The following is a 26,780-nucleotide window of genomic DNA, read 5'->3' on the forward strand; positions in this document are numbered from 1 at the left end:
CTGTCTTAAATGACTGTTTTTTAAGCATGGCCAAAAATAATCAAAACAAGAATAAACATGGAGCTCAGAGCGCAACAGCATAATAAATTAATTTAAAAGAAATACTACAGTAAATTACAGCAGCAAAATCATAATCCATTTCCTCTTTTTTGCTTTAACATCTCTTGGTTTGGCCAAGGGCCTTAGACTGCAGGCTGGACGGCTACACTTGGATGCCTTGCACTGCTTGTTTGATGTTTTCCAGCAGAGCTTTGTTCTCTGGACTCTGGTATTGGTCCTGATGGGTGTACATGTCTGTTAAAGTACTCACATAAGTGTCAAAGTTCTGTTCATTCATTGGTTCCTGTGTGGATAAATAAAATCAATAAGGACAAAAACTATACAACAATCCATTTAAAGTCAATCAGACACAATTTTGGTGATCAATTTAGGTAGAGAAAGCACGACAGAAGGAAGGAGGAAAGGAAGGAAGAAAGGAAGGAAGGAAAGGAAGGAGGGGAGAGAGGGCGGACGGAAGGAAGGAAAGGCGGGAGGAAGGAGGGAGGGACAGGGGTAAACCAGTTCAGGGGAGGAAAATGTAACAGCCAAGGACATAGTCAAGACAGCATGGTAGGATTATACTAATTGAGTCTACATACAAAACATAATCCATAGACTTAGTTTTTGACTTTTTTTTTTACATCTAATGCAGTTGATCAAATGCTACACCAAATCATGCAAAATCAGCAGATTTAAGCTGACTCGTGTCGACGATGGTTGACACTAACATGTAGCTGATGGACACAAAATGATGTGGTGTGTGTGTGTGGCCAGCGTATGTGGGATAGATGAGGCACAGTCGTAATCCAGAGGGACAGGCAGATTAATGTCATGTGAAAGCCGACTGAACATACTCTCTTTGTTTGACTCTAAGTGTGTGTTTCCATAGTCTTTTCATGTCTTTCACAAACTGTACAGCTCCTGTCACATCATGATCAGTGCCTTTAAAGCAGCCAGTCATGGGCCGCTTTGAATGAGTTCCAAAGGGCTGACAGAAATATTCATCTTTTCAAACTAGTGAGTCGTAATATAAAAAGGGTAACAGAAATGGACAACTGTGATGCATCCACACCACGGTGCGTTCACGAAAAGGAGGGAGACTTCGGGGGGGAGAAGATGATAGTGCAGAAGAGAAGGATAATTGGATAAAGGACTAGGAAAAGGGATCTCTTACTCTGTGGGGCATCTGTAAACAGCAGTTATGTTTAACTGGGGCCTCTTTCTGTGGCACCGGTTTCTACAGGAAGAGGCGTAGAGAGAATGCTATTAGCCTGCTGAACAAAAGGCAGCAAAATGCTTTATAACCTTGAGGTGACCACAAGGTGGTCAGTTCCTCGCACGGTGACTGTGTGGGAAGGAGGGAGGAGACTTCCAGTTATTATGCGACTTTGGTACCCTTTGGGACATGAATGATCCAATTAGCTCTTTTTCTTCTGTTCCACACCAGAGCCATAATTGCATATTACAAATAGGCAAATGTCGTCAAGGCAACCATGCCTTTTCTTTAGACTCAAACCATGTTTTGGGGCCTTATAGTTTTTAGTGGTTATTTAGTGTCTGCAAGGGAAGTGTTGTAGCACAGAAGCACATGAACTGCTGAGGAAAACAAGTGACAAACATAAGGAAGCAGATGACGAAACCCAACTGTCATTGGAATAGGCCCTTGAGAAAGAATCTGAGGTAGTTCAAGTTCATCTCAACATTCCTTTAAACTCTGTCTATAAAATGTTAAACTTCCAAGTGGGGAAGCCACTTCTAGGATGGATCTTTGTATGAATTGGTTTTCATCAAATGGCCATGCCAAACAATTTTCCTGGGTTTCAACACACTTGCATAAATGGAACATACTGACATGCTTTCAAGTGTGCCGGTATTATTGACAACATAGCCCAATGCTGTCATCCCAACTATCTAAATAACATCTAGATACAAAGTTAAACACTTCAGAAATGCCTGAATACAAAGTACACCACTAAATTAACAATGTCTACTGTACTAAGAAGAAAATGAACCTCCTACCATATGTGGGAGCTGGATGTTGGCTAAGCTGTTGATGAGGGACTGGCTAAGGTTGGCCAGCTCGTGCAGTAGAGAGTCATTCTGCTGCTCAATTACTTTGTTCTCCTCTTCTATAGACTTGAGGTTGGTCTCCATGGTGGTGATCTGGTGGACCAGAAGAAGACAAACATTTGGTAAAGTTACAGTGGTGGATGGTCTGTCTATTTAAAGCACACTTATACACACTTACTGTATACACACGTTCACACACGTACACACATGCACAATATATATTCAGGCACACACACATGCAAACACGCACACACGCACACAATCTTACTTGTGTTCTAAGTTTGATCATATCTGATTCCACTTGATTGTTTGACTCGTTTAAATCTTTGATTTCTTCATCCAGCTGTTTGATTTCCTCGTCGTTCTCTATTCCTGGATGAGAATACATTGAGAACTGTTACTTCAGCAGAAGTTCAACTTAAATGCTTGTGAACAACCCAACACTGACCAAATCTTGGAATAATTCTCATTGAAAACACATGGACAGGTTACCTTTGCTCGCCCGTTGCTTGATTGTCAACATTTCTACACCACTCATTCTGGCTTTCTTCATGGCAGATGTGGCTCGTGGGCAGCCTGATAGACTGGTAAAGGAAACCACACCAGGATGTCATGAGATGAACCAATCCATCCACATCATTGTTTCAACTTGATTTCACACTTGGAGGCCGGATCAGGTGTCCCCAGCGTGCATGAGCTCCCGGCTCACCTCCGATGGGTCAGGAAGCTGCCGCTGACGTGGCCCGACCCGTCGCAGCCCGGGGTCGGGCACGACATGCCGTCCGTCTTCCCCGTCTTCCAGGCAAACTGGGAGCCGTTGACGTAGCCGTCCTTCTGCCTCTTGGCCGCCAGGGGGCAGCCCGACGCACTGCGGTGGGACGCGTACTTGCCCGTCACGTGACCCTGTCCATCGCAGCCGGGGACGGGACACCTACGGGCGGAGGGGGAGGAGAGGGGAGGTCGGGGGGGGGGGGGGGGGGGGTTGGTGGGGTTGGCAGGTGGTGGTCAGAGTGTTCCCTCTCGTCTCACACACCCGTCGCCAGCCATCACCCGCCCCCCAGGGACTCAACAGAGACACACTGTACTGCGTAGCGCAACCCTCTGTCTGCTCCGAAGACAACGTTCCTCCAGGTTATAGACAGTAGCGGAGCCGCGGTGCCACGTGAGCATGCCCTTCAGAGTGACATTTGGGATGATTAGAATGAGCAGCATGTCTGCGGGCCGCCACCCCCCTCCCCCACCCCTCAGTGCACGGGTCAGTGTTAATTACGATGGCAGTGTTAACGATGATGGTAGATTTACTGAAGCGCACAGGAGTAGAGGTGGCACCAACAGCTGGGCCGAGCAGTGTCGAAGGTAAAACGACGCAGGGTGAACCGTTTTATTCACAAGGTCATCTGCTTTTAACACGACGCCACCGCCACGCCAAAATGTCAACTGCTCTCGAGCGATAACCCGTCCTTTTTAGCCCCGTTCTCCTCTGCGGGGAGCGTGGGGCGAGATACGCGACATAGGATGACATTTAGAGAGGAGCACGTTTACGGGTCTCCTGACGCCGCACGCCATGGCGGAAGACCTCACCTGATTGGCTCCTGGTCGTCCTTGTCCTCCTTGCTGTGCAGTATCTTGATCCCGCTTTTCTTCGCCCGTGGACAACCTGACAGACTGGAGGGGAAAGGTCTTGTGCAGTTCACTACCATCTTAAATGGAGGGTATTAGTCAGACGTCTGTGTGTTTATCACTTCACAGGTTTGAAAACAGAGAGGACGTCCAACAAACATGTTACCATATACTACACTCTTAGGTAGAGTCTCAATAGTCACCAAGATTTATTTTCCTTTTTTTGGATGACACAACTTTTATCGTTACTATTACACACAGAGGTGTCTGCTGGCGTGTGTATGTTTGATTGTGTGTGTCCACATGTGTATGCGTGTTCTTGAGCATGTGTGTGTGTGTGCGGGTGCATGTGCAGTATAAAGCAAGTCTACCTCCTGTGTGAGGCGTAGTTCCCAGTGATGTGTCCTGACCCGTCACAGCCAGGAGTGGGACACCTGGAACAGAGACAGAGAGAGTGACACCCTGAGAGACCAGAGTCATCATCCAATCACATCACTGCCTCATCCTACTGACACGAGACATGGAAAATAACTCGTCCAAACACTGATCGGGAGGTCTTACTTGAGGTCTTGAGAGTTGGTTGTCATCATACCGCGGATGTTTTTGTCTGCTAGCTGGCAGCTGGAGAGACTAAGGAGTACACCACATTCAAATATTAGACAAGAAACCAACTAACTTTCCATACTAATAGTTTATACTAATAGTTGATGATGATAATAATGATGATGGTGATCAGTATTATTATCATTATTCCACACTCCCTGATAACCGATGATGGTGTGACCAGACTTATCCTGGTTAAACACATTTGAACTCATCAACAGCAGTGGTCTTACGAGAGGAGCTCTTTCTTGCTCTCCTTGCAGGGGGCGTACTTGTGTTTGGGGCTGGGGATCGCGACCTCCCCTGGGTAGTGCTGCTCATCCAAGAGGTCCTGGAACGGGTCCAGCTCGTCGGTCTGGGGCGAGAAATACACAGACTACATCCTGTCATTACACACATCACCACATATGGGTTCACACAGAAGCCTTTTCTGAAGTTATCCAGCAGATTGTATTGGATAGCGGTACAGTAATTCTGGGTAAATCGTCCCCTGTCCCCCCCCCCCAATTTCCATACTCATGCCTTCACAAAATGCATGATTAAAAGGTCCAATTACTCTCGTGATTAAAACCTTAAACTTAGCCAGTTTTAATCGGGCACTGCAAATGTATCAATTTACTGCATGGACTGCTTTGTGTAATATCAGATATGTGAAGGATAAAGTGTAAAGATGATCTATCTCTAGCTCCAATAATACCATGCGTCTCAGTCCTAATGAATCCCACGGACCATGAAGACACCATGCGTGCCAACTGATCAGCGCAGTACCTGCAACATCCACTAGATGTCCTTCACCAGCCATAAGAGTTGCACCCACAATCCTTCCTTCTCTGGATCAACCAACAAATAATCATCTCTTTTATACCTAAGTGCCATCAAATGACCACAGTGGTACATAGACAAGTAGTGGTACATAGATTTACACATTGCTGTATTTTGCTGAGGACCTTCCACATACCTCTTTGTGGTCATCTTCGTTGATGCGTTTGATTTTGGTGTAGTCCACGGGCAGGTCCCAGCAGTCAGGCTCATTCATCTGATAGCACCTGCTGTTGAGCAGGGCCTGGCGCTGTGGGGACATGGGCTGCAGGGGCGTCAGGACCGTACCACTGCCCTCCGGACCCCCTGGCTGTCGGCTCAAGCTCAAGTCCAAAGTGCTGCTGTCATCCATGTCCCCATCGGGACTCTACCACGAGGAGAGAAGTAGGGAGGGGTGAAAAGAGGAGGAGTGAGGGAAAGAAAAAGAGACGGAAGGGAGAGAGGGAGAGAGATGAGAGAGGGGTGAGAGAAGGAAGAATGAGAGGGAGATTAGACCGGAAAAAGAGCGAGAAACGGCGAACAGAAACACAGCAAAAGAGGTTGGAGGAGAGTCAGAATAGAGAGCGAGCGAAGAGGAGGGAAGAGAAGGGACACGATGAAGGAGGAACAGAGAGAGGTGAAGAGAGAGAGCACGGCTAATTACTCCTCCTCCACCTCATCCCACCAGCAGCCTACACAGTTTTGTGGATGACTGTACAGGGAATCGCCCCGATCCTCGGGCGTTCTGATTATGATTATGGTGACGATGATGGTCATGATGACGATGATGGCGGAGCGCTCCCAGAGAAGCGCTGGGCTAGAGCCGGTCTGCATCCCAGTCGCCGTGCTCAGCCCCCGGGCCGCTTTCGCCTCGGCACTCGTGGATAATAAGGGAGAGGCAGTTAGAAGGAGTGAGAGAGAGGGAGAAACGGTGAGGGAGAGAGAGACAGTCAGACAGTGAGAAAAAATTTATGAAAGAAGAGAAAGAGAGGAAAGAGGGAATTAAAGAGAGAGAGAGTAACAGAGAGAAAGAGAGTGAAAGAGAGAGCAAGAGAGAGCAAGAGAGAGCAAGAGAGATGGACCCAGCGAGGCGCTCCATCACACAGGGGCTCGGATGCAGAGCTCTGTCAGTCTTCCTCTCTGCTAATGTAGCTGCACCATGTGGCGTAATGAGCAGGTCAGTAATCACTGGGTACCAGGCCAAATGGCTTATTCTGTGACCAGTATTGCATCAGGATGCAGACGATATCTGGCTCCTGGACTGGCCTTTGACTCACAGCTGGCATGGTGGCGATGACATCTAACGTGGATGTGTTTTTCTCCCAAAAATACAATAATACACATAACTTCTGGAAAGATCTAATCAGATCTTATACAAGGGGGAAGAAAAGAACAAAGGAATGATAGAGAGAAAAGAGACATCAAAAAGAGACAACACTGAGAAAGAAAAGCAAGTGACAAAGAGAGAGAGAGAGAGAGAGAGAGAGAAGAGAGAGAGAGAGAGAGAGAGAGAGAGAGAGAGAGAGAGAGAGAGAGAGAGAGAGAGAGAGAGAGAGAGAAAGAAAGAGAAAGACAAGGGAGAGAAAGGCAGAGAAATAGACACATAGGGGACGGAACGAGAGAGGGGGCAAGAGGAGGGAGGGTGCGCAGGGTGGGGGGTGGGGTTGGGGCGGGGACGTGGCCTACCTGCGAGAGGAGGTCCTGGGGCTTGCCTCCCAGCCCGTGGGGCATCTCGCGGCAGCGCGTGGACAGGTTGAGGATGGCGGTGGCGGCCATGTGGGCGGCCTCCATGTCGTGCGTGTAGTCGAAGCTGCTCTTGCTGCAGGTGCTGCTGGCGCTGCTCCCGCCCCCTCCCCCTCCACAGCTCACACTGCTGCTGCTCGGAGCGTAGCTGCTCGTCGTGCTGCTGGCCGGGCTGGCGTTCTTACAGTAACGCTTGGCTGCAGGGCGGGAGCACACACACACACAGGTACAGTATACTGTTCAGAACGTGTGCAGTGTGCGGACAGACCTGGATGTGTCCCCACTCTCCTGCACTCACAAGCAAGCGGTCCAAGTAGGCACACACACACAAACACCTCCAAAGGGGGAAACACACAGATGACATGCAGTCAACACTCACTGACAAGTCAAGACCAGATGGTGGCAAAAAAACACAAAAAAGAAAAGAAAAATAGACCTATTTTATATATCCAGTGGAAAGGCTAGATAGATAGATAGATAGATAGATAGATAGAGAGATAGAGAGATAGATGGATAGATAGATAGATAGAGAGATAGCTAGATAGCTAGATAGACAGACAGACAGATAGACACAGACAAATAGACAAATAGACAGATAGACAGATAGACAAATAGATAGATAGATAGATAGACAGATAGAAAGATAGATAAATACATAGATAGATTCCTAACACTCCAGAGGTATCACAGGAAGGTTTGCTGTTCCTCTGTGAATTCTCTGTGAATTCTGTGCGAGCTACCGAGAGAGCTCTTAGCTGAGGAAAAGGGAGACAGAGAGATAGAGCGAGCGAGAGAGCCACAGTGAGAGAGGGAGGGAGAAAGAGAGATAGAGCAAGCAAGAGAGAGAGAGTGAGAAAGAGAGAAAGAGAGAGAGATAGAGGGCTAGGAGCGATGTGACGGCGGATCTGGGCTTCACACTGTGGGTTTGTCGGCAGCAGTCAGTGTGTGAGAGCAGAATGGAGAAGGCTGCTCTAGAAGCATCCATCCACACAATGGGGAGCTGAGGCAAAGTGCAGCAACGTAAACCCAACCCCAGCCTCTTTCTGACGCCTTGCAGCCTCGCTCTCTATCTTCGCTGTAAGCACGCCCAGAGAACTGCGAGGCTCAAATACAAAACCATACCCCATGGGGAATTTGGGGAATGTATTTTGGGGGATTCAAATGCAGACAGCCTTTTTATAATCAAATGTAAATTTTATGTCAGGTGCAAGGATGGAGGATTTGCATTTTCAGTGCCATGGAAAGAATGATTGTTTGTCTGTGTGATGCACGTGATCGCGTGCACATGTGCATGTGCGAGCCCGTGCAAGAACACACATCAGTCAGCACGTCCAAAGGCGTGCCTGTGTTGGCCTCGGGGCCGTTTGGAAACGGCATACTAACAGCAGGCTTACCATCGTATCCCTTGGGCGAGGGCTCCCGTCCGTGTCCCTTGGGCGCCAGGCCTCTCTTCCCGTAGACGGGGTGCGGGCCGTCAAAGCCCCCGTAGTCGAAGCTGGTCTTGGAGTACTTCTCCAGCTCCTTGGCCAGGTTAGAGCGTGGCGTGCTGGTGGAGACGTTATTTTTGTAACCGTACTGTGGGATCTCCAGCTGTTTCACAAAGCACATTGGCCTGGAAAATAACCAATGGACAGGGGGGCCGTGTTTGTGTACACGCCGTCAGAGCACTCTGACTGGGGGGGTGGGGGCCTGCCTGATGCAGCCACTAGGGGGGGTTTCACTCCGTACACAGATGAACAGCTGAGGTGCACCGTGCTCTCTTTCTCTAGCTCTCTGTGTGTATGTACATGTGTGCTGCCACTGCTCTAGGATGTGTGACTTGGTAAGCAGAGACAGTGATGGGGGTCCTAAGCAGCTTGTCCCTGCGGGGAGTGTGTCGGGATGAGCAGGGGTGGTCATTGGATGGGGGAGGGAGCGAGTACCTCAGCACGCGGTCAGAACCCTGGCTGGACTTGGACGTCTCACACGACGGGTGGCTCTTCTCGTGGACCTTGGCCATCTTCTCCGCGGCGGCGATGGGACACCCCGAGAGGCTGCAACAGCACAAGCACAGCCTTGGTGAGCTGGAGGTCACAGACACACACACACACACCGATATGTCCACACAGATGTCCACGAATGCATGCATGTACACAAACCCAAGCACACACACACACTAGCACACACACAGTCAGCCCTCACAGATAACAGACCCATCCAGTCAATCAACTAAAATTGGCTTTGAATGAAACGGCATTGCAAATTTGGTGATACTGTATAAGAGTAGTCCATGTATGAATAATGTATTTCCTATGGCCTAGTTTTTAATTGCAGAGCCGGGACTTTGCAGATAGAGCATTGGCTGGCAGAGTATGTGGGGCTGGCTGGCTTCAGAGAGATCCTCTCCGTCAGATACCACAGTCCTTTCTGAGCAACTCTGGGAGACTCAGTAGGGAGAGCTGATTGGCTGCCACGCCAGGCTTTAAAACATCCCCAGTACTGTATGCTCCCCTACCCCTCTCTCTTTCTCCTCTCTGCTCCTCCTCCGCCCCTAATTCCCCTATCCCTCTCTCACATTGGCACCGCTCATATGATGTCTCTCTCTCTCTCTCTCTCTCTCTCTCTCTCTCTCTCTCTCTCTCTCTCTCTCTCTCTCTCTCTCTCTCTCTCTCTCTCTCTCTCTCTCTCTCTTTCCTCCCCTCCCTCCCTCTCTCTATCTCTCTCTCTCTCTCTCTCTCTCTCTTTCCTCCCCTCCCTCTCTCTCTCTCTCTCTCTCTCTCTCTCTCTCTCTCCAGCTCTCTCTCTTACACATACAAATCAGTCACACTCACAAAAAAAAAAACCCAGTGCCGCTTCTGTGTGTGAGAGCAACACACTGCCGAGGGCCTTTCCTAATCGTTTCATATACACGCGAGAAATGAACAATTGATACGGCTGGCCCGGAACACACATACACACACACACGCTCACACACAGACACGCTCACACACACACACACACACAGCCTCACACGGCTTTCAAAGCCGTGTTGAAATCTGTGAGGACCATGTGACAAGCTGACAGAAGGACTGCTGTCAGTATAGCAGAGTTTCCATGACAACAGCGCGAGGAGTCGATGCGAGACACAAAAGCTATACGTGTATTCTTTTTTTCGTTCTCACGCTGTGCCTTCCTCTCCCTAATACTGCTAATGACTTCACTCTCAGTGAGCCTGTCCCATAGGAGCTGTTCCATATAACATGGCCTGCAGCATCCACGGGTGGAGAGGGAGGTATGTGTATGCATCTGTCTGTACGTGTGTGTGTATGTGTGTAAGTGTATATGTGTGTGTATTTGTGTCTGTGTGGTGTATATCATTTACTGCATGCCTGTGCGATATGAACAATATCTATGATGTGGAAATGTGTGAGGGTGTGATTGTTTGTTTGTGTGTTTGAAGGACTACGTCTTCTTTTCACAGTTAAACAGCCCCGAGCCAAATCAAATGAACCACGTTACCTTTCATGACCCCAAGACAGAAACCACACACAACCAATTTACTGAACGTATTATATTCTAGTTGGTTTTGTTCTGTTTCGTCCTGTTCTATTTTATTCTATTCAATTCTAACACATCACTTGATAAAATGGTTTACGTATGAACCAATTCTAAACCATTTATAGATAGGGGACACTTGTCAGCTTGGCTTCTTTCTCATTCATTCCAGTTTAAGTGTATTCTGCTCCCTCTTGCGGTGTGTGCCCCATCTGGTTGCCATGCCACTCACCTGCGGTGGGAGTTCCTGTTGCTATTGACATGGCCCCGCCCAGAACAGCCAGGAGTAGGACACTTTAGAACATTTTCATACATAGCAAGAACTTGGACAGACAAGGAGAGGTGAGAAAGACAGAAAGGGTTAGAGACTTAGAGGGACAGCTGTTACATAGTTCAGTTAGTTCCAGAAGGTAGTAAGCAGAAAGAGGGGCATGCACTGTTGTCACGGAGACGCTCTTAGTAAAGAAGACAGGAAAAAGAAAGCTGCAAAACACATACAAATAAGGTGGCTTATAAGTATGAAAATTTGTTAAAAGATGAGTGTATCTTCAGGTGTCTGTGGTGTTCAAAGAAGAAGAAAAAGGTGTCTAGGGTTTACACAAAGTTAAATGTTCTTGTGAGGAGGTTTGCATGCAGTTGTGGAGATGCTGACAGATATGTGACAGCACCCTCATGCTGAGTGGATGATCGCCCGCAAGAATAAATCCCAGTCATGAAGGGAACGCAAAGAAAGAAAGGTAAAGAGAAAAAAGAAAGAAAGGAAAATAACGCCTCTCAAACACACCAAAAAACGACTGAAATGCTGTTCCGCGTTGAAAGGCTCTGTCTATACAGCACGTGCCCTAAGCAGGTTGGTGGGTCAGCGGGTTGGCTGGCAGAGGTACTTACTCTCCGGTGGCACCCTGTCCTTGTGGGGACAGCCAGACAGGCTCCTGTGGTGGGGGTAGAGGCCCGTACGTGGCCTGTCCCATCACACCCTGGGGTGGGGCACTTGCTCTCCTTCTTTTCCCCCCTGGAGGAATCTGACAAGGTGAAAGAGACAGGGGGAGGGAGGGAGGGATGGAGGGAGGGAGAAAGAGAGAGAGAGAGAGAGAGAGAGAGAGAGAGAGAGAGAGAGAGAGAGAGAGAGAGAGAGAGAGAGAGAGAGAGAGAGAGAGAGAGAGAGAGAGAAAGAGAAAGAAAGAGAAAGAGAAACAGAAAGAGAAAGAGAAAGAGAAAGAGAAAGAGGGGTTTTTATATTCATCTTCCTGTCCAGGTGAGTGTTTCATCTTGGCCACTGCTCCCTACCTGTCCCCACAAGGAGAACGGATGCCCCCTGTGTTCATCTACTGGATATATCCATGTTATGCAGCAGTTCAGTATTACCTGCGATATTATCCTGAAAACGTGTCTTATCAAAGTAGGTTGGAAGGAGACTTTAACTGGTCACACCTGGCTCATCTGTTTAACATGATATTCCATGTTTGCCACAGTCACTGCAGCAAATAAAACTGGTGCAATTGTAAAATCCCAATGCCCCAGAAATGCAATTTCATATTTCATTAAAAATGTACACTGGCTTGGAGATAAGACAGTGACTAAGCCTCTGTGAAAGTGTCTTATCAGCAGCTCCCTCCAATGTATATCTGGGACTCCCTATCGCTGGCATCTCTACCATCCTGGATTGCGCCCCAAGGACAAGGCATAGGCCCTGCTGCACTAGACATACACTCGAGTAGCACACACCCATACTCTCACACATCCATACAGCAGATGACTATTGTCTATAGTAGGCGTAACAGGCAGATAGAATGAGAATCGCTGAGCTTCAAACACAGTAGTTCTCTCCCTACCAACAAACCCTCACCCTCTTAATAAATATACTTTTTTAAATACAGTACTCTAGACTAGATAGAGCATTAAATGAATGAATGAAGGTGGAATAAAAAAAAAAAGAAAAAAAAAAAGAAGTTGTTTCAAAGGTTCTTTAAGATTTAGTGAAACCCTGCTATAACAGCTAAAGCTACAGTATGGTTACCATGGAACACCATTATTATCCTCCTCCTGGCCTTTTCCTTGATCCACTGTGCTAATGGTAGATAATTGCATAGCATTACAATACACCAGGTACATGTAGGGGGTGACCGGTCATGTGTGGACTCCCTTTTGATGGTGACTTGAGCCTCCTTACAATACTCTGTATGGTGGCGACGCATTTTACCATGGGGCTGGAATCTGACTGTGTCTCAGAAAGTCTTTAGTTCTGTTCTACACTGCACCACCAGTGCCTCCAAATGCATAAAATTGCCTTTGGTTACAGGGTTTTTAGATCTACCACTCAATACAAAACAAGTACATCTGAAGATCATGGTGCCTGGTGTACACTGTGAAAGCACTGGAAGGATACATAACATTTTCATTCCATGGACGTCAGGGGCATGACTAGATGCTACTGGGGTGGTCGGCCTAATGAACCTGTCTGAGGACACTGTGATGATCTGCTCCAAAGCTTCTCATGGTTAATAAAAGGACCCCCACACACACACACACACACACACACACACGCACACACACACACACACACACACACACACACACACACACACACACACACACACACACACACACACACACACGCACACACACACACACACACACACACACACACACACACACACACACACACACACACACACACACCCTACTAGCAGCAGTGGGAGGGTATCTGAATGGATCTCAAGAAATAGGTCGTGGCTAGAAATCCCACAGATGAGATTTGTTGTCCTAACGGGCCATGGAGATTGCCATTACTCATGCCTGACAAGCCAAGCCTCTGATGTTACCATGCCGGCCTATTTTAACAACATAAGCTGCAGTTGCTGCTGCTAGCCCTCTATGCTGATGGCGCTGTCTGTTGCTATCCATGTATGCTACAAGTGCTGCATACCGTAATCCCTAAAACCTGCTAGTCCTGTTCGCTGCTAATGCTAAATGTTTCTAGCCCTATCGGCTGCTGGTCCTACATGATGTTTGCCCACAGTTGCTACCTATATTCATTATATAATATGAAATATACAGGCTATAGACCTTCCAGAGTATTCTCTTTTTCTTCAAACAAATCAACTTAGCTGCTGTGCACAAGCTGTTTCTGTCATAGTAAAAAAGCATTTTGTGCATGCCTTGATACCCAAACAGAAATGTGAACAAGTCCGATTTATTCGGAATAATAGAGCGTGCAAACTCATCCCAGTGAGGATGCTGGTGGAGGGAGAGGATAATGTAGGCAGTGAGTGGGTGGGATTGGACAGCCGCAGCGCCTTACCTTTAGGGTAGTATGCTCTCTTTGACCCATCATGGTGCATTCTGGACTTGCGTTCCTCCGCCCCGCTGCTCTGCCGGGGGCTGTGCTCCCCGTGACCGTGACGGTGGTGCTCCCTGCGGCCCATGCTGTGCTCCGAGGCCATCCTGTCCCTCATGACCTTGGCTCTCTCGGACTCCAGGGCGATGGCCTTCTCCAGCAGGGACAGGTTGCCCTTGGTCATGTCGAAGGCCTCGTCCGACCGGTCGGAGGCCACAGACGTGGTGTCCTCGTCCCCGTCCCGGGAGCAGCTGGCTGGGTAGCCTCTGGAGGCCGGGCTCAGCTGCTCCTCCAGCTTCATCAGGTTGACCATGTCCGAGTAGCTGCGCTCCAGGGAGCGGGCCTCCTCTGGTTGAGCCTGCTGGCAACTCTCGTACCTGGGCAGATGGAGGGCCTGGAGCTGGGCTGGCGGCTGCTGCTGCTGCTGCGGCTGGTGGTGGTGGTGGTGCTGATGGTGGTGGTGCTCGGAGTTGGGCTGGAGGTGGTGGGCAGGCTGGCCAGGGCGATCCGACGGCTGGGTCTCGCTCAGCTTGCGGGCCAGGTCAAAGCACTGGTTCCTCAGACACTCCAGGCTGCTGAGACACACCTCCTCCTCGCTCTCCTCCCCCTGACCTCTGGCACCCCCGCCGGGACGGCCGTTGCCGCGTCCGACGTCGTCCGCGGCGGCGCCGTCGTCCGGGTAGCCTTCCTCCGGCAGCACAGCGCCGTGGCCCTGTGCCAGCAGCTTGAGAGAGTCCACCGTCTCCCTAACCACGTCGCTGTCCAGGTCCACGCTCAGCTCCCCCTGGCGGCCGCAGCGCTCGCCGCCCTCCTCGTCGTCCTCGTCCTCGTCCTCCCCGGCGCTGTTGGAGGAGTTGCTGTTCATCTCCGACTCGGTCATGGCCTGGTAGGCGGCGTCCTCGGCGATCTTGCCCAGGTTGAGGAGGGATTTGGCCACCAGCTCGTCGTAGTTCTCGTAGTCCTCCCCGTTTGCGTTGACTCCGCCCGCTCCCCCGCCGGGGTTGTTGTTGTCCTTCTGCGCCATCTGGAGCTTTGATTGGCCACCATTTTTGTAGCGGTTCTCTAATGTCAGGAGAGGAAGGATAGACCTTTCAGTCCTTACTATATGGATAAATATAGAAGAACAAAGACATCTTAGTTCCATCGTGGCTGGTTAGGGACCATTATGCAACAAACAAAATATTCTGGGCTTCCCACTCATTCTGCGAGTCTATAATGGCATTCAACAGTTTGAAGCTGTTGTAAATGATTTGGGCATTTCTGCCTTTATTATTATTCTTGTAATGGTCAAGAGTGACTAGATATGTTGCCAGAGAGCCAGGGGATGACATACAGCAAAAGGCCTGGGCTGGACTCGTACCCAGGCTGCTGTGGTAAGGCCTCAGCCTGAGTGATACATGCACTTTCACAGTGAGCCACCGGGGCATCCCTGGTTGAACCTGCTTGATGAGCACGAAAAGAGAATCACCTTATCAAATAGCTCATCTAACGGATTGATTTTGTAGACCATATATTTGGTCATCACATTCGACAGTTAAATCCAGCATAAACAGTAAAGTAAAAACCTGTCATACTCCTAATCCATGTGAATACTGTCACTCAGTATTAGTAACCTAGTTTTCCTTTGAGTTTCTTTACAACTCATTGTCGATCCTCCACGTTTAGAGAAAGTAGATTCCCCAGAGTTTTGTGAGGAGGATACTCTACTCCCCCTAATAAGTACACCAGAAGTGTTGATCTAGAGGACAGGGGAGAAGTGACAGTATAAGAACGAGAAGGGCCTACTCTATGAAGTGCTCTGATTCAGAAGCCAGAAATACCCTCAGGAGAAGCCATTTTCCTGGGCAGGAGTGGGTTGGTGGCTGGGGCGGGGGCGGGGGAGGCGGGCAGGGTGGGGGTTGGGGGGTGAGCACATGTGACCCGCCCACTGGGACAGGGGGTTGGGGAGGGGAGGGTTAGAGAAGTGTAGGAGGAAGGGTGGGAATGGAGGGGGGGAGAGGGGAGTTAATAACTTGGAGACCTCCTCTCTCGATTGCTCTTGAAGGCACTGTCAGAAACGATTGAGGACAGAGTGGGGCAAGGGAGAGACCGACAGAGGGATGGCGAGGCACATCTGGTGCTCTGGAGGAGAGGACCCTTGATTACGTCCTCTCTCTCTGTGGACCCTACCGGCCACACACTCCTAGATTGACCATCAGCCTCCCCCCCTCCCCCCAGGCACCCTCTACCACCAACTCAATTCTCTCTGGCATATTATGCCTCGGCTTCTCTGATTGTATATGGCTTGCACAAGCCCCAGCAAAGGTGCATCCCCCTGATAAGAAGTATCTTTGACTGGAGACCTTATTCCCAGTGACAGCTTATTAGTGGAGCGTATATAACTCCATGTCCCACCGACCCGATCCACCTTTTCTTATTTCTGAGAGAGTGATTGGAGGCTAGACTTACCTTGCTCACGACTCTGCTCCTCTTCATCCTCCTCCTCCTCGTCTTCATCTTCCTCCTCTTCTTCGCGCTCGTCGTCCTCTCCCTCCTCCTCCTCTTGCTCCTCCTCTTCCTCCTGCTCTTCGTCATCCCCGTCCTCTGCCTCCTCGTCCTCCTCTGCCACCTCCTCCACCTGGCCCGCCTCCACCGCCCCTTCCTGTATAGCAATTCCTCCCTCCTCCTCCTCGTCTTCCTCCTCCTCTTCCTCCCCTTCCTCTTCCTCCTCCACTTGCTCCTCGTTATCCTCGGAGAATGCTTCCTCCTCCTCAGCCTCCTCTCCTTCATCCTCCCCCTCCCTCTCCACTTCTTCCTCCTCCTCCTCCTCCTCCTCCACCTCCCCCTCCACCTCCCCCTGCTCCTTCTCCTCCCCCACCTCCATGGGTTCAGGCTGGTAGCTGGAGTAGATGGTGCACTCCTCTTCTGGGGGGCTTAGGAAGGGTCTCCTCTTGGCAGCCGGCTCCTGGGGTTGCTTCTCCAGGCTCTTCCTCTTTTTCGCCAGGGGGCAGCCATAGACGCTACACACAGACACACACACACACAAACAAACACACAAACACACACACACACCAAACACCATGGGACAGAGAGGAAGAATACTTACTAAGAGACATTGTAGTTACTACTTAGTTTTTGATTAAATGACATTGATCTTGTGTTACTCAAAATATTGGTTTTATTGGTATATATATATATACATATATATATATATATATATACCAATAAAACCAATATAACCAATATATAAATATATATATATATATATATTTATTTATTTATTTATTTTACAATCCAATATGTATTTCACAAACCTTCAACAACCAGATACTCTCTTTGCAGTATTCCCACAATATTCTGTATCTCACCCTATTTTGTTTGAAATACTGAGCCTCCAAAATGTAACAACCAAGCTTATTCAGCCAACCCTCAATTACACAAATCCCTTAATAATCATTAGCTGTTGAAAAATTCCACTTTAATTGCTCCAAAACAGCGGGTGCAATTATGCATGGTTTTAATGTGGATTTTAGGAAATCAATTACTCTATTTCCATATGAAAGGGCTAGCTTGTTTGGAGGAAGCAGTCGAAGGTTGCAGAATGCAGCACTGCACACCAACGGGGGTGCTGGACTCAAGAGGGGACAGGGAAAAAATACAATAGGACCAAACACAACACATTTGTTCACCTAGGGACAGAAACCATCTGAATGTTTCTATCTATCGCATTACCAGATGCGTGTGTACCTTGAAATGTGGTGTCTATTGTCGTCAGATTGTTAGACATGGTTTGTTGTTTTGACGGAGTAGAAACAGATCAGTAAGAGCCTGGAAGTGTTCAAGAAAGATGCCAGGCCGTCATCATATCCACAGTCGTGCAGACGGCTCATATGCTTGGTTAGGAGTCATCGAGCTGTGAAACAGCCCAGATTTCCTCCCTCTTTACCGCCGTTCATCCACCCCCACCCCCCCACCCCTCCGCACGCACACGCACGCACACAAACTGGCTCTAATGTGTGCAAATCGACAGCGTCTGACTGAAGGACCACCGCCACAATACGTTCCACTCTAATGGGGCTCTTCATCTCTGCTCCATTTTGAATTATGCAGAGTGATGGTGGTAGACAGAGGCGTTGGTGGTGCATCAGACACACTCCACCCTGAGATGGGCCTCACAATGTCGATTCCCGTCTGGAAGATAACACGGAGAGAGTGGCGGAGACAGGCAGAGGGAGCACACACTGAGATCAGAGGAGGATCTATATTCATTTGCATTAATTTCATGCTCCTGACACCGCTGTGTCTTCCCCTCTCATGATCCCACCTCCTTCCCTTCTATAGGCTGTCAGCCAGACACCTCAGCAGTGGAGACAGTCTTAGAGGGCATGTGTGTGTTTGCGAGTGTGTGTTTGCGCACGCGCGCGCGTGTCAGCGCTCATTTAAGATTGGTGTCTATGCGGCGTGTGCTTGTGTAAATGTGTGTGTGTGCGAGCACTCACTCAGTGTGACCTTGGACACCTAAACGTCTCCCACAGGCAGGCCACACCAATTAAAATTCCACAGGTAATTAAGCCACATTTGAATAAGGGAACACTGCACACTGCAGACAAGTTCGAGAGGGATTGTGCTGTAATTATGTGGAGGGGGGGGGGGGTAGAGAGAGAGAGAAAAAGAGAGAGGGGAAAAAGAGAGAGAGAAAGAGAAAAGAGGGGATAGAGAGAGAAAAGAGAGAAAGAGAGAGGAGAGAAGTAGAGGGAAGGAGAGAGAGAGGGAGAGAGAGAAGGGGGGGGGGGGTCAGGATATGTCTATGAGGCTTTCAGCAGTGGGGAGAGAAATAATGACTTCCCTCAGAGAAATCTCCTGTAGAACAAATCCTCTGATTGCCTCCTCTAATGCCTGTATAGAAATTGGTCAGAACCAGCATTGCCAGAACCTTCTCTCTCACACACACATGAAACACCTGTCATCAAAGCAGCCCTCCACCGCGACAGGTTAAAAAACATCATCGTTTGAGTGACATAAATATGAATCCGTCTCTTTAATTCCTGTGGTGTTCTGTGCCACATATATCATTAGTCTCACTTTGGTGAGTGTCCAGCCTCAAAAAGGCACCTGGTAACAGGAAATCAACCAAGTCCAACAGGAATATCACCTGTCTGTATTTAATTGGCCACTGATACCAAAGTTATCCTCTGCCTCCATCCCATCATTAACACTAGGTGCTGCTCTCCTGTCATGGCGGCGCGTGGCACCACAGGGGAGTGTGGGCGACGGCGCGCCCGCAGTTCGTATACGAGTTGCCATAGGAGCGCCATGCACTCTGTGCCCTATACTGCAGCATCTACAGGCATGCGTGGCACAGCGCTGTCGCCATGGTGATATCTCCCTCAGGAGTGGGATTTGCCATCTGAGCAGACAGACAGAGAGAGACAGAAAGAGAGAAAGAGAGAGGGAGAGAGAGACAGAGGGAAAGAGAGGTGGAGTGAGACAGAGAGAAAGAGGGAGGTAGAGAGAGAGAGAGAGAGAGAGACATAAGAGAGGAGAGAAGATAGAGAGGTAAATAAAGGGAGGTAGAGTTAGAGGAAATTAAGGGAAAATATGGGATAACATGGAAATGAGAGAGATATGGGGATGAAGAGAGAAAGGGAGAAAGAGGGGGAGGAAAATGGAGAGAGTGTGTGTGTTAGAGAGAGAGAGAGATTCTGAGCCTGACAGACATCCCCGTTCTCTCCTCCCTCCCTCCCTCCCTCCCTCCCAAAAGCGGAACAAAAGGCGGGCTGGTGTTCTGTATTCTGGAGGGCTCTGGCTGTCACTGCAGCACGGCATCCTCTGTTCCAGCACACCACCAGCCCTCAGACCAACCATGGAGGAGGTGGGGAGAGGCTTTGTCTCTATCAAACACACACACAACACAGCCTATGTTGTCCCATAAAGGCATCCATGACAATGATATCTTACACTCCATATCCTCAACATTAGAACAGGAGGTGTACAGCGTTCACATTCGCACGGTCAAAAGAGGATGAGACGTGCCCAGCTATGGGTTTGCAGTAGATTGATCTGCACGGCTTGCAGGCCGTCGTGACTACATCTCCCAAGATGCATCAGGTCTGAGAGCCCTTGCTCCAGGAAGTCCAAATGAGGATGTGTGCCAGAAGACGAATATCTATTGTGAAGAAACATGAACTATATGTTTCCACACACCTCACACACTGAGTGGTCTACAAGGTCACACACATGACACACACACACACACTCATAAAAGCGACAGGAATAAATGTCATCCTTGTCATCGCAGTGGGGGAGGATGGTACGTGTGTGACACACAAGCCTGAGCACAGAGCTTGATGAGAGATAGAAAAGGTGGCAGAGCCAGACATCTGGAGGAGTTTTGCAGTTGAAGCATCGGCTCCATCTACAAACAAACCATCACACAGAAGATTAAGACAAAGACGAGAGAAAAAAAAAAAGCTTTCTTTATGACACAATAGACAGCACCCCTACTGATGACCATGAAGTCACACAGAAATATGTGAAGGACAGAGAGAGGAAAAGGATGAAAGAAAGAGCTAGAGAAAGAGAGAGAGAAATAGGAGGACTGAATGGCATAAACCTCCCACACGGTCCTAAGCCCATCTGCTGTTGAGTTAAACATGAATATGACTCTACTGTGAGAATGCAGGGAACCACTGCATGTCACAGGGCTGTCACGATGGATCCAGACCTTTTAGAATCGAGCTACAGGAGAAAGGCCACCGAGAGCAGAACAACACATTATATAGTACATGTTATATTGTGCGAGGACGCAAGTTAAGTGTTTTTACATCATAAGCATGTGAAAGCTGTAGCCTCAAAAGCCTTTCTTAACATCTTCTACAGAAACGGCTCATCCTCCTGAGAGCAGAGAAGCGGGCACCATTGTTCAAACGCTGACGGAAACCAAGACGTAAACAGAGCAGAGGTGTTACACGCACGTTGAACAGTGTGACCTGTCCAACCTGTTCTCTCCATACGTCCCCCCTCGCCCCGCCTGCCCTAATGACGGATCCACTTCTCTCCATACGTCCCCCCTCGCCCCGCCTGCCCTAATGACGGATCCACTTCTCTCCATACGTCCCCCCTCGCCCCGCCTGCCCTAATGACGGATCCACTTCTCTCCATACGTCCCCCCTCGCCCCGCCTGCCCTAATGACGGATCCACTTCTCTCCATACGTCCCCCCTCGCCCCGCCTGCCCTAATGACGGATCCACAAGAGGAGGAGAAAAAGCTCAGAGCTGGAATATTGAAGGTAAAAGTATACTTCTTGTGGATTGCACTATAGTCTATTGGGCTTCAGTTCAATATATTTCGCAATTCTACTCTCAATATCGAACTCAGCCTCGTTTTAATAGCACCAGACGCTGGGATCCCATTTCTATTAGACAGAGAGGACGACAGCCAGGAGAATGGGGGCATGGATAAAAGCCTCCTGTTGATAGCAGGAACAAAGACATGCAGGCAGGAAGGGTAGCTGGGGTCTGTGTTGTGGAGTGCTGTGTCTCCCCCCCTGCCCCTGCCCACCCCCACTACCACCATCACACCCACTACCACCACCCTACCTGTCTCCCTCCCTCCCTCTCTCCCCTCTCCCCCCTCAGAGGCCAGTCTGCTGCACTCGAGGGCCCAGCCACCCGCTCTTGGCTCCGTTCCCAGCCTTTTAGTGAGTGCTACCTGTCAGGACCTGAATTATACAGCTCCCAGCCTGAGAAGCCATATGACTCATACACCATCCCTCACAGGGAAGGGGGGGGGGGGCGGAGAGATGGAGAAAGTGTAGGATGGAGGCAGATAGAGACAGAGTGAGAGAGAGAGACGAGAGTGGGAGGGTAAAGATACAGAGAGAGTGGAAATAGGAAGAGAGAGAGAGAGAGGAAGGGAGGGGGGGGGAGGGAGAGAGGGAGGGAGGGAGGGTAGGGGGTTACAGAAGAGGGGGAGTGAGTGAAAGACGGCACTCAACCTCATCTACACAAAGCCTTGGCAATTACCAAGCCCCAGTTCTAGACATGGCAATGAGAGCTGTGCACGCTCACAATAGACCACCATCAGCTCAATACCAGGCAGGAGCGGTTGAAAAGGAGCTCACCTTTCAGACCTCACATTTGTGCATTTGGTACGAACTTCGGGCTGCCAAACATTGACAAAATTCCATAAATCCATCAAGATTAGAGTTAGATGGAGCAAACAACATATAGCACATAATGTGGTGGTTTCCTATTAAGTCTTAGTCACACCGCGTTAGGTTATATGTAGGGCTTGTTTAAGCCTCCACATGCATGTGTGTGTACACGGAAGGAGAGGAAGAAGCATTTGAAGTGTGGCCCTGAGGAGAGACAGCGACGCCTCCTGAACACATCACATCCCGTCGCTGGAGCAGTGGGCGTGTGTGTGACGCCACATCCCTCGTCCGCCCCACTTCTCCGTTTCGCTCTCCCTCCTCCTCCGTCCCTCCCTCTCGTAACGCTCCCTCCTTCCTTCGTACTCCGTCTCCCTCTTTGTCTCGCTCTCTCTGTTCTTCCCTCATTCTCTCCGTCGTTTCCTCCCGTTCCATCCTTCCTTCCATGCTCCCTCCCTCTCTTGCTGTTCTCTCTCTCTCTCTCTCTCGTTATTTCTCCCTCTCTCGTGTTCTACTTCATAGAGGAGACCTGGACAAACAGACAGACAGGAAACCGTCCCTGAGTTTGCTTTGTTGGCCTCAAACAGTGAGCCTCGTCACAGTGGGGGAGAATCAATCTAATTACAACGCGGCAAACAAAAGATGCATTCATTTCTCTCTCCCTCTCCTTCCGTCTCACTCCCTCTCTCTGTTTCTTTCTCTCAACTGGGCTGAGGTGGGTTGGACTGAAGGGGTCAAATGGGGTCACCATTGAAATCAATCACACTAGCAATATCTGAAGGTGTAATGTTACCAGACTCAGGTCGGGGTGACTTTGGTGAACTATTTCACTCACGTGGGGAAAGGAGAGATGAAAGAACGCTCTGAAGAACAAAGCAGAACTAAGGCTGTCAGGAGAAGAAGATCCGGATGGATATTTTATGAGACTGGAGGCACAACTGGTGTTCAAAGAGAGAGAGAGAGCTCCTCCAAACAAAATAAACATATTTATTTACACTAATAATAGTCCAACTGACAATTTACTGCATGAGGCTTTCCCTAAGATCTTGGTCCACTGGTAATGGCTACTGTATCACTGGTGGTCTGTGGTAACATGTACGCTGTTCTGCCCTCTCCCCCCGCCTTTAGCCCTTTCCGTCATCACGGGATGAGAGAACCAGTGATTTGCTGGTCCATCAGTCACTTTTGGGAGTTTAATGGGAGAGGGGCCTAGACCATCTAGCGTCCTTCCTCTCTCCTCTTATCCACCACGACCCCCCCCCCCCCCCCCCCTTGTCATCCACCCATCGCTCCTTCCCTCTGTGCCCAACTTGGGCCCTGTGCCCTCCTCCTGCCCCGGTCTGTGTGCTCTTCTCTGCAGAGCGGCTCTCCCTGCCCCCGCATGTGTGTAATTCATCTCCAGGGGGCTGTCTTCAGAGGGTGAGGTCTGATGCAGGTGTCATTTGTCTGCGGCAGAAATGCAATTCCAGCCGGCGGTCGAGGGGGGGTGGCGTTGATGGGGTGACACCGGAGACATTGGCCATCAATCTCTCTCCTCCTTCTGCTCCTCCTTCTCCCGTCTGCACCTCGGGGAAGTGGACGGCATCACGCCGCCGCTGGGGGGAACGCGGGCATGAGCTGAGATCTGGCACGCTCGCCAGTCTGCTGGCAAAGCCAACAGAGTCTCTCCATCAGGGCCAAATTAGGGCTGGCGTCATTGAGTCTGACTTTGGTCAAATACTCAGAGAGCCAAAATGTCTCATTACTATGGCGATTGACATTAACGTTTTTATATTTCGGATTATACAGCTGGTATAAAGAAGTTCACAAGTAGACCAAAGACTGAGACGTGAAATGTGCTGGACAATCACTGCAAGAGCTAAGCTCCCGTTTCTCCAAGAGCAGACACACACCACTGGAAAATTATCACAGCAATCAAAAAAAAAAGAGCCACTGTTACACAACCTCAATCAGTGGTCGTCTCAGACACACTGGAGCTCAGGGGCCCCAGGCATTCAGATTCACAATTTGCAGTCGACTGTTGCCCAGAACATGATTGCAATTGCAGGTTGTTCCAGGTGTTGGATTATTGACCTGGGGCTTGATTCTTCCCTCAGAGGAGGGGAAGTGAAGGAGTGCAGCTGATTGGTGGGATGAGAGTAACTGATTGGTGCAATGAGGTGGAGGAAGGTAGCTGATTGGCTGGGTGAGAGTAGCTGATTGGTAGGATGAAGAGCAGGAGAGCAGCTGATTGGTGGGGATGGCTTACCTTCGGTGTCTGGCGTACTTGCCGCTGACGTGTCCGCTCCCATCGCAGCCAGGTGTGGGACAGCTGTGGACGCAAGGAGGGGGGAGGAGCACACGCGTGTTACATGCCTGTATGTGTACTCACACGAAGCAAAAACTTCTCATAAAAGCAGGGCCGGTCCTTCCTATAGGCGACATAGGCAGCCGCCGGGGGCGGCACTTTCCGAAATGCATCCATTAATTAACCCTCCCGCACTACCAGCAAAGGGCGCCAACCGTGCCACGTCATATGTCCGTGTTGTGGTTGGGGGGGGGGGGGGGGGGGGGGCGGCACCCCGATTTGCGCTCCCAGAGGGGCGCTAGGACCGGTACTGCATACAAGCACATACCCAGCCACACACACAATCAAATGCTCTCACACCTGCATAGCCCACACACACAGGCTACCCTCCCCGCCTCCCCACACACACTGACACAGAAACTAAGCCAGACTTCAGTACATGTCTGCATGACATAACCCATGCAGTTCAGCGTAATGCCCCCGACTGGAACACATGTGTATAATTCATGCTGTGAGACGCATACGACCAGCTTCCAGGGGCGATTACTCACTGCACTGCATATTTCATAACTCCCACCACATCCTCATCCCCTTGTCCACACCCTCCAAACCCCCCTGCCCTTACCCTTATTCCCCCTCACAAACACCCTTTCCCGCCCCGGGCTGCTTTTGGGAAGCCCAGGTGCCAGAGCTAGGCAAAGTACCCTTCAAAGCAACATTGGGTGAGTTAGCCAAGGCTTAGCCTAGCTCTGCCTACAAGCCCCATAATTCCCGTCAGACGGTGAACAGCCATCTGTGGCTAATGTGAGCCATGCATCATCCCCACAGTGAACAGACCATGACTGTGCGAGGCAGAGAGGAGCAGAGCGGCGGCCTTCTCCAAGGTGAGCGAGCTCATAGATTAGTCTGCTAGACGCAGCGCCGCATATCGATCACCTCAATCGGCATTATTGATGCCCGAGCCAGGGGACGGGGATCAATCTAATGATGAAACACCCATGTGTCCTCTGTGTGTGTGTGTGTGTGTGTGTGTGTGTGTGTGTGTGTGTGTGCGTGTGTGTGTGTGTTTGCGTGTGTGCGTGTGTGTGTGTGTGTGCGTGTGTGTGTGCGTGTGTATGTGTGTGCGTGTGTGTGTGTGTTTGCGTGTGTGCGTGTGTGCGTGTGTGTGTGTGCGTGTGTGTGCGTGTGCGTGTGCGTGTGTGTGTGTAGAAACACATGTGTGCCTGGGCGCGTGTGTGTTTGTCTATACACATGTTCATGTGTGTGTGTGTGGATGTGTTGGATGTGTGCTAGGGACTGCTGGAGAGAGATTATGGATTAGCGGTTCTTAGCTCGGAAAGGCTATCAAGCAGGAGAAGGGTGTTTGCAGATAGAGCTGGTCCAGACAGCAAACACACAGTCCCAAGAAGGAGCCTGCTGGACCGTTGCTGTAACATCAGGGTATTCTCGCTTGGCGAGAAACACACCGTGGCTTCGTTGCCAGCAAAAATGCGAAAAAAAAATCCGAAAGAGTAAGTATAAAAAACGTTCTAATGTGTTCTGTAGTGGTGTGAAAGTAATTATTAAGGAAAATATTTGATCCTCATCCAGTTCTCACATCGGAATCTACCATGCGAGACTGAGATCCACGTCAGCAGGCTTTTGTTTACACCAGAGCAGCGAACTACGACACTCTCTTACTTACCAATTGCTGAATTCAAGGATATTTCGCCAATGGAACTGTAACTGCAACCAACCCAGTCAACTGAGTTCTCCCTCTGAGCATGATAAATCTGTAGATATCACACTATGTACAGTGGGGACTCCCCGTAGTTCATCATTATGTTCACATTACAGCGTAACTGTAATAGCAAAGTAATAGAGCGAGGTCTTGAATACTGGGAAGAGTGGAAGATAATACGAGACACCCACCTGAACTGCTCCTGAGCGGCTGGCTCCACAGGAACTGGAGAGAGATGAAGGAGAACATGTCTGATACGCAGTATGCACAGAGAGGATGCGGAATGTGGAATCATTTAAAATCACAGGGAGACAACAGGATTCAGGCATTTTTGGGTAACAATACGGCGGCTCTGATGTGTTTTTGCATTATTCTATGCGGACAGGTGGCTGATAGTTGTGGGAATCTAGGGTGTGTGTGTGTCTGGTGTGTCTGTGTGCATGCACGTGCCTGTGTGTATGTGCCTGTGTTCTGGGTGTGTGTGTGTCTGTGTGTGTGTGCGTTACGCCCCTGGGCCATGGCGTGAAAGAGAGACTCGGTACTGCACCTCGTACTCCTTTGGAACGCGTTCGATGACGCTTCTCAACCGCATCCACCTCCATCTGGAGAGAAAGAGGAAGGTACAGAGGAGGTCGTTAGTCTCATCTCTTCCCTCTCTCCCCTCCCTCTCGCTCTCTCACTCCCACTGCACCTCCCCCCTCCCCGTTCATCTCTCTCCCCCTCTTTAAATGTGTCTTTATTTGTCTCCCTCTGTCTCTTCCTCTCGCTCTTAGTCCCATCCCTCACTCTGTCTCGCCCGTTGGCTCTTAACGCTCTCTTTAAGAATTGTAGAGCCACTCCAGGCCTGTCCTGCCCTTCTCCAGGTGGTGAAGGGCAGCATGTAAACATGCCTACCTGGGATCCCGTAGGCAGGGTGTG

The 26,780-nt window shown here is 49.7% G+C and overlaps 1 protein-coding gene across 1 annotated transcript; it reads right to left on the reverse strand.

Annotated features, from left to right (window-relative positions):
• Nucleotides 1-202: 202 nt before the first annotated feature.
• myt1la (myelin transcription factor 1-like, a) lies at nt 203-26,464 on the reverse strand. The gene is given in 25 exon segments (XM_067241733.1): nt 203-343; nt 1,214-1,276; nt 2,059-2,202; nt 2,378-2,481; nt 2,602-2,693; nt 2,819-3,040; nt 3,691-3,774; nt 4,101-4,163; nt 4,291-4,359; nt 4,566-4,708; nt 5,291-5,518; nt 6,817-7,070; nt 8,268-8,485; nt 8,796-8,906; nt 10,619-10,709; nt 11,275-11,343; nt 11,346-11,408; nt 13,688-14,089; nt 14,201-14,738; nt 16,131-16,283; nt 16,374-16,505; nt 16,581-16,722; nt 24,104-24,166; nt 26,054-26,087; nt 26,410-26,464. Coding segments are annotated over 25 exon segments (3,678 nt in total).
• Nucleotides 26,465-26,780: the final 316 nt, after the last annotated feature.

Source organism: Osmerus mordax, chromosome 8 (assembly GCF_038355195.1).
Source record: "Osmerus mordax isolate fOsmMor3 chromosome 8, fOsmMor3.pri, whole genome shotgun sequence".
NCBI lineage: Eukaryota > Metazoa > Chordata > Actinopteri > Osmeriformes > Osmeridae > Osmerus > Osmerus mordax.